The sequence below is a fragment of the Bombus impatiens genome, unplaced genomic scaffold (genome assembly GCF_000188095.3).
Source record: "Bombus impatiens unplaced genomic scaffold, BIMP_2.2 scf_0543, whole genome shotgun sequence".
In the NCBI taxonomy this organism is placed as follows: Eukaryota; Metazoa; Arthropoda; class Insecta; order Hymenoptera; family Apidae; genus Bombus; species Bombus impatiens.
Window position 1 is genome coordinate 1,547,386 of NT_176962.1, and position 16,283 is coordinate 1,563,668.

Below are 16,283 nucleotides of genomic sequence, written 5' to 3' on the forward strand. Positions count from 1 at the left end.
TCGGACGCGTCGAGCCACGGCAGCCTAGTCCGGCACACTATCACTGACGTACCACCACCGGCAAACCATCGCTAGTATACCATCACCACCATATACGTACCGTTCTCTTCCCTTTCCCGCTCCTGCGTTCTTGGCTGCGTGTTCACCCTGGCCTAGGGATTGCCTTGCTCCCCATCCCGTGACGCGTTGCTGGCCAAGGAACAAGGATGCGGAGAGGTAGGAAGAATAGAGGGGTAGGATATACCGGTGTGAGGGTCAAGGAGGGAAGAGGAGCAGGATAGAGGGCTCAAGGGAGAGGCGGAGGACGCAGGCGCGGACGCAGACGCAATAAGTTGACGAAACGGCGCCGCGCATTCCGGCAGCGGCAGACAACGCGGCACGATCAAGCCGAGTTAATCGTCATCGAACAACCTCACTTCGTCGCATCCACTTAGAGTGTGTACCACGCTGACTGTACGCACCGTCACAGCGAAGTCAAAGAAATAGGATCGGATATGGGCGTCGTTAAGACCGCTTCTGAGAGCGTCCTCGAGGAAACTATCGTTCCTAGCGAGGAAGCGAATTATTCCGTGCAAGGCCACGCCGGTAAGTTTTTATATTTTATTTCATTACTATTTTAATTGTTATTTCTTCTATGTTCGGCGAGTGTGTCTACGTATAGTACGATTTCATGTTCGTATCGTAAGTGGTATATTATTGTACGGTTGGTGAAGTGTAAACGACGCGTTGGAGACAAAAAGGAAAACGCGTGTCCGGCATGCGTACGTTAAATCGTAACGGGACATTGCTATTCGGTTGGATCGTGAACAGACGACGAGAGGAAGCGGCTTTTCGTGCTTAATCGTGGCGAGAATTTAAAGGCGATGTGGCGAGCCGCCCACACGAGTTGCTAACAGGTGTTTGAAGATACAGATATACTGACTACGCTTCGTCTATATACGCTCACGGCGTACGAGGCGTCGTCGCGTCGGAACGACTTTGTTCCTGCGAAATTATTCAGCATTCCTCTCGATCCTACGAACCCTTCGCATGCTTTCTTCCCCTGGAAAATCAAAGATTTAGGGCCAATTAGCGCTTTGCGGCTTCGCAAAGACCCATTAAATAGACCCATCGTCCTATTATTCGACGTCGGCAACGTTCGAACGAAGGATGCTCCTGTATGAAAAGTACCTTTGTTTTTAACCATCATCGCCGATCGATATTTCTGATTTAAAAGCCGATCAAAGTGAGCTGTCTGAGAAACTAACTGAGTCGTTGGAACGTTTACCTGTTGAAGCACAGTACTATAGAGTTCTCAGCATTCAATTCCCAATCGTTCGAGCACATAATTGAAAATTCTTACAATTACTTCGTGAAAATGAGGAACGAGTATTTTGTTAAAGCCAATTGTATCGATATTTTCTTGTTTTATTTTTATGTTCTTGTTCGAGATATAGGGCTTCGGTTTAAGGAATGTTGATCAAAGTTTGACGTCAAACTAATTTGTGCGACATCCTCCTACGTACTTGCTCAGATTCCTGCCACATCGATATTCCCACAGTTTAGTTAAACTTCGTTTGCCTATGAAAAGTTTTTGCGTTCTTTGGAACGTTCGCCTATCGTGATTTATTATCATTACATATTTTCAGCCGATACGGGACGATCGTGTAGGCGTTGTGTTCATTCCTATCTTGGCACGCATTGATTCTATTTATGTTTACGGGGAATCGATAATGGTTCGTTGTCAAGTTTAAAAGTAATAACTTCTCTTAACCTTCCGATAAAAAATTAAGGAAGGGAGCAAGAAAAAACAACAGCGCGGTGAACGCTGCGAAAATAGCAGAATGATAAAAATGACAACGCAAATTCTGTGATTTATTGCACTACTCGATTATTCGTAGTATACACGCGATATTTATAGATGTTCGTTAACGGAACATTTCCAAACGCGTATATTACGACACCAATAAAGGAAATGGAAAGTTGGAGTACAAGCGTGTTTCTATTCGTTGTCTGGCCGTTACGTTGTGAAACAATTTACCGCTTGTTTTGAAAGGAAACACGAAAAAGGTAAACCGCGATACTACGAGCGCTCACGGCGAAAGGAGCAAACCTACGTCATATTAAAGACGCGGAACAATGTGCATCGTCCTTGGCCCCGCGAGACCGCCTACGGCTCGATATAGAGCTCACAGTCTTCTGGATACGAATTTTAAGCTCACGAGCGCGTTCTCACAGGGAAATATTAATGTGTCATCCAACTGATAATCAACGTACTCCATTACCAGGGATTTTTGATCCGCTTAAATATTGCATTTGCGGAAATTTCAGTGTTTCCCTTTTCATCATCTCTCTACATTTCTCCTTTTCATTTTTTTCTGTTTCATTTATTCCTTTTCTCTTTTTCCTTCTTTATTAATACAACAAGATTTTCCACTCAACATAACGAGTCTCACGTAAAAATACATTTGATCAACAAACGCGTACAATAAAATAAATTTATAATTCAAACGTACGCTTTCGCGATTCATTGCAACAACTTTTCATTCGTTTCTTTATTGCATTTCGATGTAACCACTTTATATGTATCTTCTTTTCGAACCAGATTAACGGTAATTGTGCTCCGAACGAATAATCGCATTGGAATCGCATTCATCGAATCCGAAACGAATCTAAACAACGCTATCGGCTACAGTCGACGAGCACTTTTTGACTTTTCCTCTATGCAGCAATATGCTGCTGGTCTTCCTGTATCCTACGGCTGTAATATAATGCTTTTATTCTGAAAAAGATTCTACGATAATTGGTTTTCTGTTACGTTCAGCGGCATACACAGAGGAAGGGTCAAATTGGCTCTTTGAAGTGCAATTTGCGACAGACGAATTATTCTCACGGTAGATTTTTCTGTCTCCGATCTGCGACCGCGAGTCGGTCAAGGTCTGTAACATTTGACTGATGAACTCGAAACGTACGCGTTTCCTATTCTGTATCGTGTCAAAGAAATTCGATTCAACGATTCGTCCTTTGGTTCTAACATAGAACACGTAGAACTCTCGAATATTTTTACATTTCATATCTTTATTTCTATATTTCTACGTTTCTGCATAACTTATTCTTTCTCACATACTTTTACATTTTCTCGTGAACTGTCTCTGTTTGTTAAATTTAATTATAAATATGTAAATTGTGGTTATATATGAACGGTTTCTGCCGCTTCATCCTTCTGGTGACAGATGTTCAACAGGCTACGTCTGACTCGAACGGTACATTCTACTTCGTGCGCTGTGCAACATATGATACTATTGGGAAATAGATTAATAATATTTAAATAGCATTTGTGTAGTTAGATTGTTTTCTTTTCATAAGGATGCTGGATCGTGGTTACTGTGTTTTAGTTTGGAAAGATAGGATAATTCGGAATACGAAGTTCTAATGCATTTACAACGTAGAATATTTCGATAGTACATATACAATTTTTTGGAGATATTTCTTTTAGCAAAAGCTTTTGTATAAAGGCATACAAAAAATTTGGAAATAATATTTTGTTTATATCTTTTGAAATATAAAAGCTTTTTTGTTAGAATTAGGTATATAAAGGTAATTAGAACGAAAAAATCTTACATGTTGAATATGTGAAATGGCTTAAAGGAATTTTTATATTTTTACCGTGAAAATATGTCGTACGTAGGTGTAGTATAATTAATGATGTAGGCAATCGGTATATAACAAGTAGTTTAAAAGTCTTTTCACTTTTGGGTTCATTTAATTGGAACGGAATGAACATATTATGCTAAATTGTTTTTACCATTACGGTAATCATACATAGTTCTAAGTAATTTACTTTGTTTCGTTTCTTTTAAGTCTCTCGCGTTAAGAAATGGGCACTTCATCTTTTAAATAATCTTGTTGGATTAAATGTCTCGTAAAGTGTCCGCCTTATTCCAACATACTATACATGTAATGTCCAAGAAAGGATTATTCAAGTCTATAAAAGTAATTGCATTTTGCAAGAATATCCTTATATTTATGAAAGAGAAAGATTAGAGTACTTTTTATTTTTAAATATTGGAACCAATTGCCTGATCTATGGAGGATGTAACTCAGCCCACGGTTTCTTCCATCGGTTGAACAATATTGTTAAACAGACATCTGTTGGTCGCCAAAAAGGTTTAAAAGAGATAGTCATATAAACCCTTTCTTGAGATATCAATATTAAACTAATAAAACATATCTGTTGCTGTCAGAATGAAATCAATATAACAGACTTCGAAACAAATGTTTATTTATATTGCTATAGGTGCGTAAATTTGAGTGTTGGTAAAATATTACGTATCTGCTGCATCGACAATTTCTATACTTACATCAAAATGTACTTTGAGTCATGACACAATCACAACATAAAACTCATTCTTGCTCTCACTTATAGTAATTAGCATTGTAAACAAATATAGTAATACATTGTAAACAAATATTCCGATCGCTAAACTGCAGATATTTATGCAAATTAATATCTTTAGGAAGACAGCTATATGAATAAAACCAAACTAAATATTTATTTCGTCATCTGAACGTGGTGAAATTCTTTGTTTTAAATATTCTGTATATTTATGTGTATCCTGTACATTTTCAAATATTCAAATTTCCTATGAATGCATAATCATCCACAGTCCAGCCATCACATTACATAAATGTCTTCTTAAACACATTGAAGAGAGACGTAGGATATTAGTATGTAGAGCTCAACAGATTACAGGAACTTCGGGTGACGATGGCAGTCAAATATTGTCATTGTCGTACCGCGTGTAGATTAATTAATTGCCATGCGATTCGACCTAACGTCCAGATCCTTCGGGAAGAACTGTCTGGCTCGTCCGAACTTCGTCAATCTTCCTTGTCATAGATTTGCTCGGAGATTGTCCGTTCGGTTTCTCCTTCTCCCTCGTACGTGTCCGTGTCTTCATACGTGAAACAAGGTGTGATACAGGTCTTCCGACTCGTGCACACGTCTATATCGCTACTATCCATCACTTCTTCCGACTTGCTGCGCTCCCGTTTCAAAAATTCAGACATTTTGTCGCTGATTTCTTCTTCGGGAAGAACGAAGCTGCCATACTTGTCGATCATTTCCAGAACCGAGGCCATCGCGTTTGTGTATTCTGGCTCGAACATTTTCCCCTCTGGATTTTCTTTGAATAAATATTCAGCCTGGAAGAGAGTTGAATTAGGAAAGGATTAGAAAGCGGATGAAATCGTATAGACCAACAACCATGTTATTTCGATGTAGAATGAAAGATCGAATTGTCTGTGAAGATGGTTAACTACTGTTTACTGTGATGATTCCGTGACAACGATGCTCAATACTATAACTGAGACGATAAAAGTTAATATGCCAGTAGTGAAGACTTGGTGTCGATCACTTCTATTACTGAAAGTAATAATAATAAATAAACACCAATAAGTATTACAGACCATTAAGCCCAATAAAAGACCGCAAATAGATGATGGTATCCCAAGCTCTTCGAAGAAAATACTACAGAAATTTACAGATATTATCCTGCTTGACTTTCTTTCTCCACGAAATCTTCCTCTACTATTCTATTCACGAAAAACCTATGTAAATATATATTCCTTAAAACTAGTAGTAACGCCCCATAAATAACACGATCCTTAGTATCTCATTTTATATCTAGCGAAATAAATGGAGACGTGTAACGAAAATAACACGCATGCAGTCGGAATAATGGAATATCTTTCGATATTCTTTCCGGAAGCATTGATGCACTGGCATGATACGTGCACGTGGTCCTTTTAAAAAATGGGTCGCCTCCCGTTTTCTAACTCCCTGACCCGTTTCTCCACCTCTTACCCCGGCCTTGTTACATTGTGTTCACTTTTCAACGAACAACTTCCGACGCTCGTCAACACATTTCCTGTTTCTCGACGTTTCCGCGTCGGGATCGAGGCGAATAAAAAGGGAAAGGAGGAATAAAAAGTACGACGTCAGTTCCGGAAATAGAGAATCGCACAAGTGACCGTCGGTACTTTCAGTGGCAAATCGCGAAAGTTATTCGAATTTGTTCCGCTGAGAATAGACTCGATGAAATGGATACGGTCGTTGAAATTCCGACAGATTATTGTTTTTATCCTCAGACAGATTGTTTTTTATCTCTTACTTTATCGGTTAGCAGTTCTTTTATGGCGATAAACGTTCAAATTTGTGGAATATAATTTTTATTTAGAAAAATTATGCTGATTTTCTATAAATCGATATAAGAAGGATCGTAATCTAGTTCCTTTTATTATAATTTGCAGTGATGTAATTTAAAATTGAGGTGTGAAATGTAGATACGCTTTTTAAATCAAGTATCTGTTAATCGCTGAGAGGTTGGCTTGCGTGTTCAGGTTGCAAAGTAACGCGTATGTGTGTATCGAATGAAATTTAAACCGAGTTTAAGCGACTCGGTCATTTGTTTCCGTTAATTACGTTCGAGAAAAATTACCTTTATATTTAATGGGAATCCATTTATTAAATAATTATTATTTATATTGCCTCTTTGCTTTCTATTTTGTTACCACTTATAAACAAATTTATTCAATCTTCATAAGAAAATGTATCGTCTAAATTTTTAGAAAAATAACTCAACTTAACGAATTGCAAGTACATATTTATTTTACCAACAAAATTTTCTCCTTAAAAAAAGAAAAGAGAAACAGCTACCCTTTGAAATGTTCTACCCATTCCACAAGTCGATGTTGTGTTCGCGTTACACGAAAAATTATACGAGATAGCCCATTTTTATTTATGAATGAACATTCACGTATTGAGGTAAGTGCTGTACTAAAAATTAATGGAAGGCAAGATATAAGGGAAAAATACAGTGGTATTTTCTGCTAAATTTTTATTTAGAACCTACTATTTTTTTTATTTAGGCTCTCCAAATTATATCAAAAATTCATTGTTTTGCTTTTTTTAGTTACAAAGATAAGATTATGTTGTTGCATTTTTTTAATTTCATGAACATATTGAAAAGGAAAAGAAATTAGATAAATCAGAATGTCAAGACCTTTGAACAATTCAAGGTTGCAAGGGAATAGGAGAGTTGTTTGAACAGAGAAGAATCGATATGCACAACAAATAGTGTTCGCAGTTTATTCATAGAAATTTGCAAACCGTCCGCCTAAAGAGTTAACTTCTTTTAAATAACTTTCGAAAGTGGTTACGGTTAGATTAATTTAACCTCTCATTCTTTTTAAACTCTAATTTAGGAGTAACTGCGTAAATAAAAGAGAGATGCATCAACGATTTCTTCTAAGTTTTCATTTAGTACCTAACCGTTTTATGCTAGACTTACTTTCATGATATTTTTTGCGTTCCTCAGAAATACGTCGAGATAATTCAAAGAAGAAATTCGCCGAAGGAGACGTTTAAAGGTTGTTAAAAGGGACGTAGGAAATGTTCCGCTAAAATGATTCACAATTAAAGCTCAGTCAAGGTTACTTCGTAAAGATTATTACTGCGCGTGTTAACGCTGAAACATATTCTCAACACTTACTTACCAGAATACAATTTAATTTAAATATCATAGATGACAAAAATATAATAATTTTATTCTTTATTGCGTATGATAGAATATTATGATAAAAAAATAATTTATTTCTCTCTAAATCGTTAAGTATAAATTCCTCGCTTTCAGTATTAAGATTCACGAATTACTGCTTAACTATTGAACTATAAACCGTGAGCAACTTACATTCGTAATATATTGATCACGCAACAAGGTGATACTGCTATCAACTATTACCACAAATTAACCGAAGTCTCGAATAATGGTATACTTGGAACACTTCCTTTTCTGCTGAAGTAGTCTGTATCTCGAACTCTGATATTCAATAAAATTTTACCGAAGAAGCTATTACCATCAAACGGGAGAATCTACTAGATCCTATAAATCAATTTCCTCATTAAAAGAGTATATCTCCTCATTCGAACTCCAATCTCGTTGGTTCGTGTAATTGAACGAGCAAGCGAATTATAATGTCTGCCAACCTCGGAAGCCTGATTGCGTATGAAAGCACAGATACGTTTCAGTCTCGACCTGTTGTTCTATTATATGAAGCAGTTACAACGAACCAATGATTTCGGTGCACGTTAATTCAATTAACGTAACATTAACTTACAAACATCCCCATTCATAATTACTAAATACAATACAATTTATAGAAGACTGTTTTACGTAAATTTTTTCGAAGTTTCCGAGCTCAAATTTTCCCCTATGAAATTTGTAGATGAGAGAATTGTGGAGGCAAATATGTAGGTATTTATTAATCCGTAATCTTTCTGCAATTCGTACAAATTCACTTCTTCCACGTTAAATTTACGTTTTCTTGAAGATCTTTGCAGTATGTCCATGATCGTTATTTTGAATGAACACAATATTTTAGCAACTCGTCATGATTGTCTTATAAAATAATTACAATTATCGCGTTCTGTATAAAGCCAATGGTCGTGCAGCATATTTATGAACAAAAGCATACGCGTGTACCCAAATAGACGGATATAACATTCAGTCGAATCACACGGAACAAACATTAACGAACCCTTACGTAATACTTTATCGAGGAAAGGGTGCTCGATATTTTTTAAGTAGTTTAGTTCCCGCATTAATACAATCTCGAAGAAGATTTTAGAAGAAGATTGATATTCAGAGATTCAATGGCTGTCACGTTGCATTGTTACGTCTAGTTTTGTAATTTGAATTTACGTCGCATGTCATCCAGGCAATCAGTGCACAGCTCATCATTAATTTACATCCCCGTTACAGGGGGTAAATTCGAGTCTGGGTTATGGTGAATGACAGAAGTTTGTTTATTAAAGCTCACCAAGTAACAACGACGTAGTGTCGTGCATACTATCGTCGTTATTGCGAAATACGGCTGTTGTCTCTTGGTAGTGATACCTACCGCTGCTTTGAAATTTCTCTGATATTTATTTAACTTGTCGTAATATGTCGTTCAACTAGTTGGAAACTTCGCGACGAAGTATTGAGATGATTCAAAAGAGCTCCCTTGAGGATATACGTAATCTGAATTTGATATTAATTAGATGTGATTTTAATGATTAGTTTGATATTCATTTGCTGCCAGAAGTATTAGGACGTTTTGATATTTCGTACAAAAAGAATTTCATTGTTTCTATCTTCTACTTATTTTATTATAAATCTGTAATTTCATTGGTATTCGAAAGAAAGATAATGATAATGTTTGAAATTTGAAGAATATAAGATGACATACTATAAAGTAATACACGAATTACTTATCAGTCTTAGAAAGTCTAACCACGAAACCCTTCATCTAAATTTCAATATCGAAACTATTCCTAGTCTAACTACAATACAAATCGCTGCATTGCAGTGAACATTTCGAGATCGATTTGTAAACTGATCCATTAGACCAATTAAGAAAATTAATCTGTAGGTAACTAAGAAACTCCGCTATAGACGTGAGCCATTGTGAATAGTGAGAAATAAACAGTGAGAAATAATCCCTAATGGTTACAGCAACGCATTGAGACACCTTTTAATACCGTTTCTAATACACCAATTTCACACGGAATTCGAGATTGAAAATCGCCGCATTTGTCAAACAGCACAGGGACGCATCAGCTGCTTTTATGGTGAGTTTTGAAAAGAAAAGTTTGTCTACAAACTAGATGGATTAATTGGTCAAATCAGTCATCTGTGAAGAATATGGGTTGAGCCCCGGCTTATTGTTTGTCTCGGCTATAATCTGATCAACTTTTTTTTTCCTTTTGTAAGATAGACACAACTTGTATTATACGTTACTCTGCATAGGACGTAACAAAGGATGACACATATTGTACAGTAAAGTCAGTTCGCAAGTATGTCGTTTATTGTGCGTTTCAGACAAGATTGCGCCTTGTATTAGAAATTGGCGACACGGTGTATTGTTCTCAAAATGTTACATATTACCTGTTAATCGTGGTAACATTTTTTGACCGATTAATTTACGAAATATTAGGTTAGTTGTTCCATATCGTAAAGTACTAAATTATTATTATTAATATCATTATAATATATTGCTTGATCTCTAAAAATGATATTTTTAATAATTTTATAATTTTTCATGAACCTCCTTGGTCTTAAATTAAAAATTAGAAAATATAGAATTTACATTTCCTCCTGTTCTACTTTAACGTTTTATAAATGAATCTTGATAAATAATATATCGTTATGTTAAATTTTCAAATTACATCTTCGCATTTTTTAATCCCATATTATACTGCTTTTACCGGTACTCAAATTAATTCCAACTTACCGGAATCGTTAATGCTAACATCGCGCTGCTTAAATATTAGCTAACTCCATCAAAAGAAATGTTCACATAAAAGTTTAAAAAAAATGCATTCTTTAGATCTTCTTGCCTTACCCATTTTTCTCGAAATACATATTAGGTTAATACATATGAAATGACGGTTTCTCCAAGCTTAAATTTAACGGGACAGTCAGTATCACCCATCAAATTTTATCCTATCATTAAATAGGAAAAAAGAAATTTATTCTGACATATATCAACCGAAAGTTAGTGGAATATACGATAAAAATATTACAATGTCATTATCAACTGTCATGAATAGTCAAAATATTCGCATGACATTATTATACAGACTTAAACTTGGGAATCACGCTACGGAAGTTGCCGAAAACATAAATTTAACATTCGAAGAAGATTCCGTAAATATGAAGGCAGCTCGACATTGGTTGGTTGGTTTATGAAACTTGAGACTGGTGATATTTCATTGGAAAATGAACCAAGGGGAAACCCGGAAAATATAATCGACAATAAGATCGCACAATATATTGCTGGAAATAATATCCAACGATCAGAGAGAGGTATCTAAAGCGTTCCAAATCCTTCTTTTGACTCCATCAGTAGGAGCAAAGGAAATGAATAACGCAATATCAGGCGAAGTTGCAAATAATCAGACTAAAAATTTCAGAGAGGAGAATATGAAACTTTTCCTATATACCTGATCTTGCACCCAGAGAGTTTCATTTTTTCACACATCGACAATTTTCGAACGAATAAATTATTCCGGACCGAAAAAACTGTGGAAGCAGCATTTTCAAGAAATGGAATAATGAAATTAGCTAATGGGGAAAGAATATTTTAACTGAACATACAATATTTCAAAAAGAATACATTCGAATGCATCAACTTTCGAATTCTAACGAGGCGTCACTTTCAACATTCTCTTTCAAACACGCGTGACTTCTGTTTTCAGTAAAACCTTTTAACTTTTTATCTGACAACGCAGAAAAGCAAAGTTGTACATTGTCCTGCACAAGTACGAAATAAGAGAAATTTACAAAACCTAAGGCCATATAGAAATTAAAATGGAAAAGCAATAAAACGGGAAGGTATAATAAGTGCTTTTCCTCTTTTTACTTTGCACAGCTTCCATTTATCCATCGAATAATTACACAACTAAGCGATTCGACTATTTGCAATCGCGTACAACGAAGCTCGCCATCGTTGCCGGTAAATCATAATAAATGCTCGCCGCAATATTGCGTCGATTATTCACCAGGTATAAACACCTGGGACGCGAAAGCACCGTTCGTCGCCCGGCGTATTACATTTACGTTCACGCGGTTGTAACGACCGCGAAAACTTTCACCACGTTACCGAGCGACGATATCGTAAAATTCCACGCGGCAGAGCGTAGTACATTGAACCACGCGCGCGCGCACGTTACATGCAACTTCTCTCGCCAATTCAACTGACGCTTTTACGTTTGATGATGCAACGGACGTTCTGCTATAGCGTGAAAATTGTCGCTAAAACGACAGACAGCCGGGACGGGTCGAGAGAGTCAAGCCATTGGACTTTTACTGTCCAGAAGTCCCAAAGTTTTGCTGGAAATGAAACTCACTTGTGCTCTAAAAAAAAATATCGAACCTGATGTTGGAACTCAATATTGGTTACTCAATATTGGCAGGACATAGTTATATTAGATAGTATACGGTGAAATGGATTCAAATTTATAACTTGTCTACACTAATATTATTAATTGACGAATTCTTGTGCGAGGGAGCTGTGTTCTATTAATCGCGGATATTCACTCTCTTCAAAGTGAATAATAAGACGTTTGCCAATTCTATGTTTCCTCGTTTCTAAATTTTCTTCCTTTGTCCTTTGTGAAATGCAAAATTTCCAACTATTATTATTCGTCGAAATAATGATGACGAAAAGCATAAAAATTCCCTATCACTTTTCCCTAACAAACTTACAAAAAATAATAATTCGATTTCAAGATTAACCAATATCGTGAATAATACAAGCTCCTATATATACAAAGTCTTAGACAGTCTATCCTTAATTTCAAATCGTGAGCTTCGTAAACGTTATTGTATCTCGCGAAAATTGTACGAAAAACTGACCTAATTCTGTTATTATTAAATAACCTTGGTAAGGATCACCAAGGTTGGAAACGAGGCTGGTGTCTCGGCAACGAACAGGCAACGAAATCGAGGACATGTTTCAGTGCACGTGCTCATAAAACGCGGAATGTACAGGGGAGTAACGGTTCGCGTAACGAGGACTCGATACACAGAGCAACCCCTTAAACAGGAGACGGTCGAAGGACGTACCACAAACCAAAGTGCGAGACACGAGTCGTTGGAAGCCCGTCGGGAAAACGGTGAAGGTAATAAGAATTTACTTCGTCGATATTTCACTCTTCCTTCCCTTTGACCGCGTCCCTCGTCGTATCCCGATTCACCTTACATAAAAGAAAAAAGCTGATCGATAGGACGATGTCTTTCAATGCAAACATTTGATGGATACGCGTGTCGTGCTTCGACCTCGGAGTCGAAGCTCCAAAGTTCTTCGAACCGAGAATTAACGACGAAAGGGGTTACAGTAGGGTGGTCGACCGCTAGTTTAATCTGAACCTCGTCACGCTCTCGTTCCCATCGCCGATGTCTCGACGTGGATCGTTGACTGATCGTGAGAGGCGGATCTGCTGATGTCGATACGTCAAAGTTAGAGATGTGATAGCCAGTTATTGTTTCAGCAGCATTCTAGTGTGAAAATGTTAAATGAGGTTGCTGAAGTAGATATTGCTGAAGATTAAATAGAGAAACGTTAATTCACAGAAAATTAACGAATTTCTGATGTTGCGAGATATTTGTGGACCGTGGAAACTAAATGATATTAGTATCTGGTCGATCATGCTAATTATTTGTTAGTCTTTAGACAAAGAGAAAATTGACAAGCGTATTTATATATATAGATATTTAAATTTAGACCCTGACACTAGAAATCAATTTTTTAAATGATAAATATTGGATAAAGGATACTATTGGTCGTGAAATTTGAAATTGAGGAATAAAGAACATAACTACATATATCATATGAAAGATAATTTCGATCAAATGGAAGCAAACGGCAACTTTATCGATCAATATGCGTGAAGTACGATAGGGAGTACCAAAATTCAACGAGAATTCTGTTTTTGAAGCGAGGCATCCATGTGGTATCAGTGGCCATTCCACTAGTTGAAATTCAATATCCCCTTCTGGACAGGCAATAGCGTCTCAGTTTACCAGCGCGGATCGATACGTTACCTAAAAAATATCCGTTTTAATCCAGCCCCCCTGACGATTAGTTTCATTTCATGCTTATCAACAATCGACGATTATTTTTGAATATTCCCGATAAATCCGATGAAACGGAAATTGCTTTAATACACGCGTGATCCATCGTGATAAACGATTTTAGATTTTTTTATCGACTTGTTAACGTACTATAAAAATGGTAGAAATGTTCGAATGAATGTAATATAATATATTTGGACTGCCATTTGTCTACATATGCAGGATTCAATTTTTTATCACCTTTTATTTTATGGTTCATTATTTGTAAAAAATAAAGCTACGTGATAAGAAGAGAATAGTGACTTTTAAAAATATTTGAAATTGATTGAAAACCAGGGAACGTACTTTGTGAAAAAGCTCTCTCCCTTAATTAATACATTCAGTGGAGAATTTTTTATACGTAATGGGTTCTTGAAAAGAGGTGAAAAAGTTTGGTTAGGTTATTCAAACGGAGAAAGAACTGATGGAATACATTGTAGGTACATTTTTATATCATTTTTTTCGTTCTACTAAAATTTTACAATAGAAGTCAAGGTACATATTTTACGTATCGAAAAAACTGAATTTATAGCTTTAATTCGTTAAACAATCCGAAATAAATTTGTTAAATAATCTGCTTAATTATGTTAATTTGCAACTTGATAAATAAAAGAAAAATACATTGTATGTAAAAAAGTTCATCCTTCTTCTCAATAAATATTTTACATCTAATAAACATGTGTAATTTAAAATTATGTACAAAATTTCATACTGAAACTGTACGAATTTTAAACATCACGGCTGAACATTTGTGCTCTCCAATTAATCGGTTTGAAGTTCTAGTAAGCACGATGCTGCTTTTTTTCGACAAGTAACGTTCATTTCTTATCGCTTAAACCACCGAGAGGAAAATGAGTTGCGTCAAAAAGAGAGTACAGGAAGGCCAGAACTTTCCCAGATAATTACGACGAAACATCAAACGCGCGTTTAAGTGACAAGACGATTGGTAGAAGTTTCGACTCACGAGAAAGTCTACAGGATCGTCGGGACGTAAATTTGCAACTTCGATGAGTCCCTGCGTCAACGTTGGAAACACGTACTTCATCAAATAGTGGCGTAGAGGCAAGCCAGCTAGACAGAGTCTTTCTTCTTGCTCTTCCTTCAACTTCTCCATCAAATTCGTCTATGGACAGAAAAATTTATTATTCGAAGAAAAATTATTTTTTGCGATAATAGGATCGTAAATTATCTTTTACGATTTGTAATGGAGCTATTTTGTTAATTTTATTATAGACACTAAAAGGATTCCGATAAAATAGAAGATATTAATTTTTAAACACCTATCTCTGGTAAGAAATATAGTGCCGATATTGCGATGGGGATCACCTTTACTATATTATATAACGTATAATTAAAGTAATAAACTAGAAAGAACACCATTCTCAGAAATGAACAACCTCTTTCTTGACATTTTTAGGAAATGTCAATGATGAAGTACAAGGTTACGTGTTCCATTTCTGAACAGAATTCCAACTGTTATTACAGGTTTACTCGATAACAACTTCTCAATTTTCGCGACTGATGATCCGAAGAGAATACCATCTCGCTATCGACTTTTCTGTTTAAAAGCAATTTTTTTTTTTTTACATGCATAATATCCTTTCGTTCGCATATAAAATCACGTGTCGTTATTAATGATAAACGAAAGAGAAACATTTAACAGGCCAAGGAACGCTAAACCTTGGCTGAAAAGGTCAGCGCGAAATCCAACGATGTCGAATTAATCGAGCATCAATGAAGAATACTTTTATACAAAAAGCTACACAAAAAACATGTTCGATCACATTCTACGCAACAGACGTTACTTATCATAATATTTTAACAGAAACGAAGGAAGACTGAATTAGAATTACAAATAGGATCTATCGGTTCCTCCGACCGGATTCCAAAATTCGTTGTCGCGAGCTACTTTATCATGGCTGAAAGTAACTTTGCGAATGCTGAAAGTTTCATAAGTCGCGGAACGATAACATAAATCCACGAAACTGAAACGAACACACATACCTACGAAAAGCCTTTTGATTTGTTGCACAAAAGATGCCGCGAATCTGTATACGTCGTACAAGATAGCAAAAACCATCGGTTACCGACAATACCGCGATACGGTACGATATATGGCAAAATGAAAACTGCAAATTGATAAAGTAAAATTCATTATTGTTATTCTCATTAATATTATATATGTATATATGTATGTGGGTGTATTATCATCGCACGACTTGTAAAAAGAAATAATAAGTATATAATTAGTAACCCACTTTTTATCATTTGCATTGATTATGTCTATATACAGGGTGGTTGGTAACTGGTGGTACAAGCGGAAAGGGGGGTGATTCTATGCGAAAAAAGAAGTCGAAAATATAGAATAAAAATTTTTCGTTTGAGGCTTTGTTTTCGAGAAAATCGACTTTGAATTTTCGCTCGGTACGCGTGCACTTTATCACGTCTCGTTATAACGGATCTCACTGTAGATCGTTATCTCGATGGAAAGATAAAAAAAAATTAAAAAAAATTTTATTCTATATTTTCGACTTCTTTTTTCGCGCAGAATCACCCCCTTTCCCCTTGTACCACCAGTTACAAACC

The 16,283-nt window shown here is 36.1% G+C and overlaps 1 protein-coding gene across 1 annotated transcript in view; it reads left to right on the forward strand.

Moving 5' to 3' along the window:
• The first annotated feature begins 494 nt into the window (after positions 1-494).
• The window catches only part of LOC100749652 (synaptotagmin-10-like), a 54,207-nt gene continuing 38,418 nt past the window's right edge, over positions 495-16,283 (forward strand). Inside the window, exon 1 of the mRNA XM_003491252.4 lies at positions 495-585. Within this exon, the coding sequence (XP_003491300.1) occupies positions 495-585 (91 nt within the window). The remainder of the gene's footprint in view (positions 586-16,283) is intronic.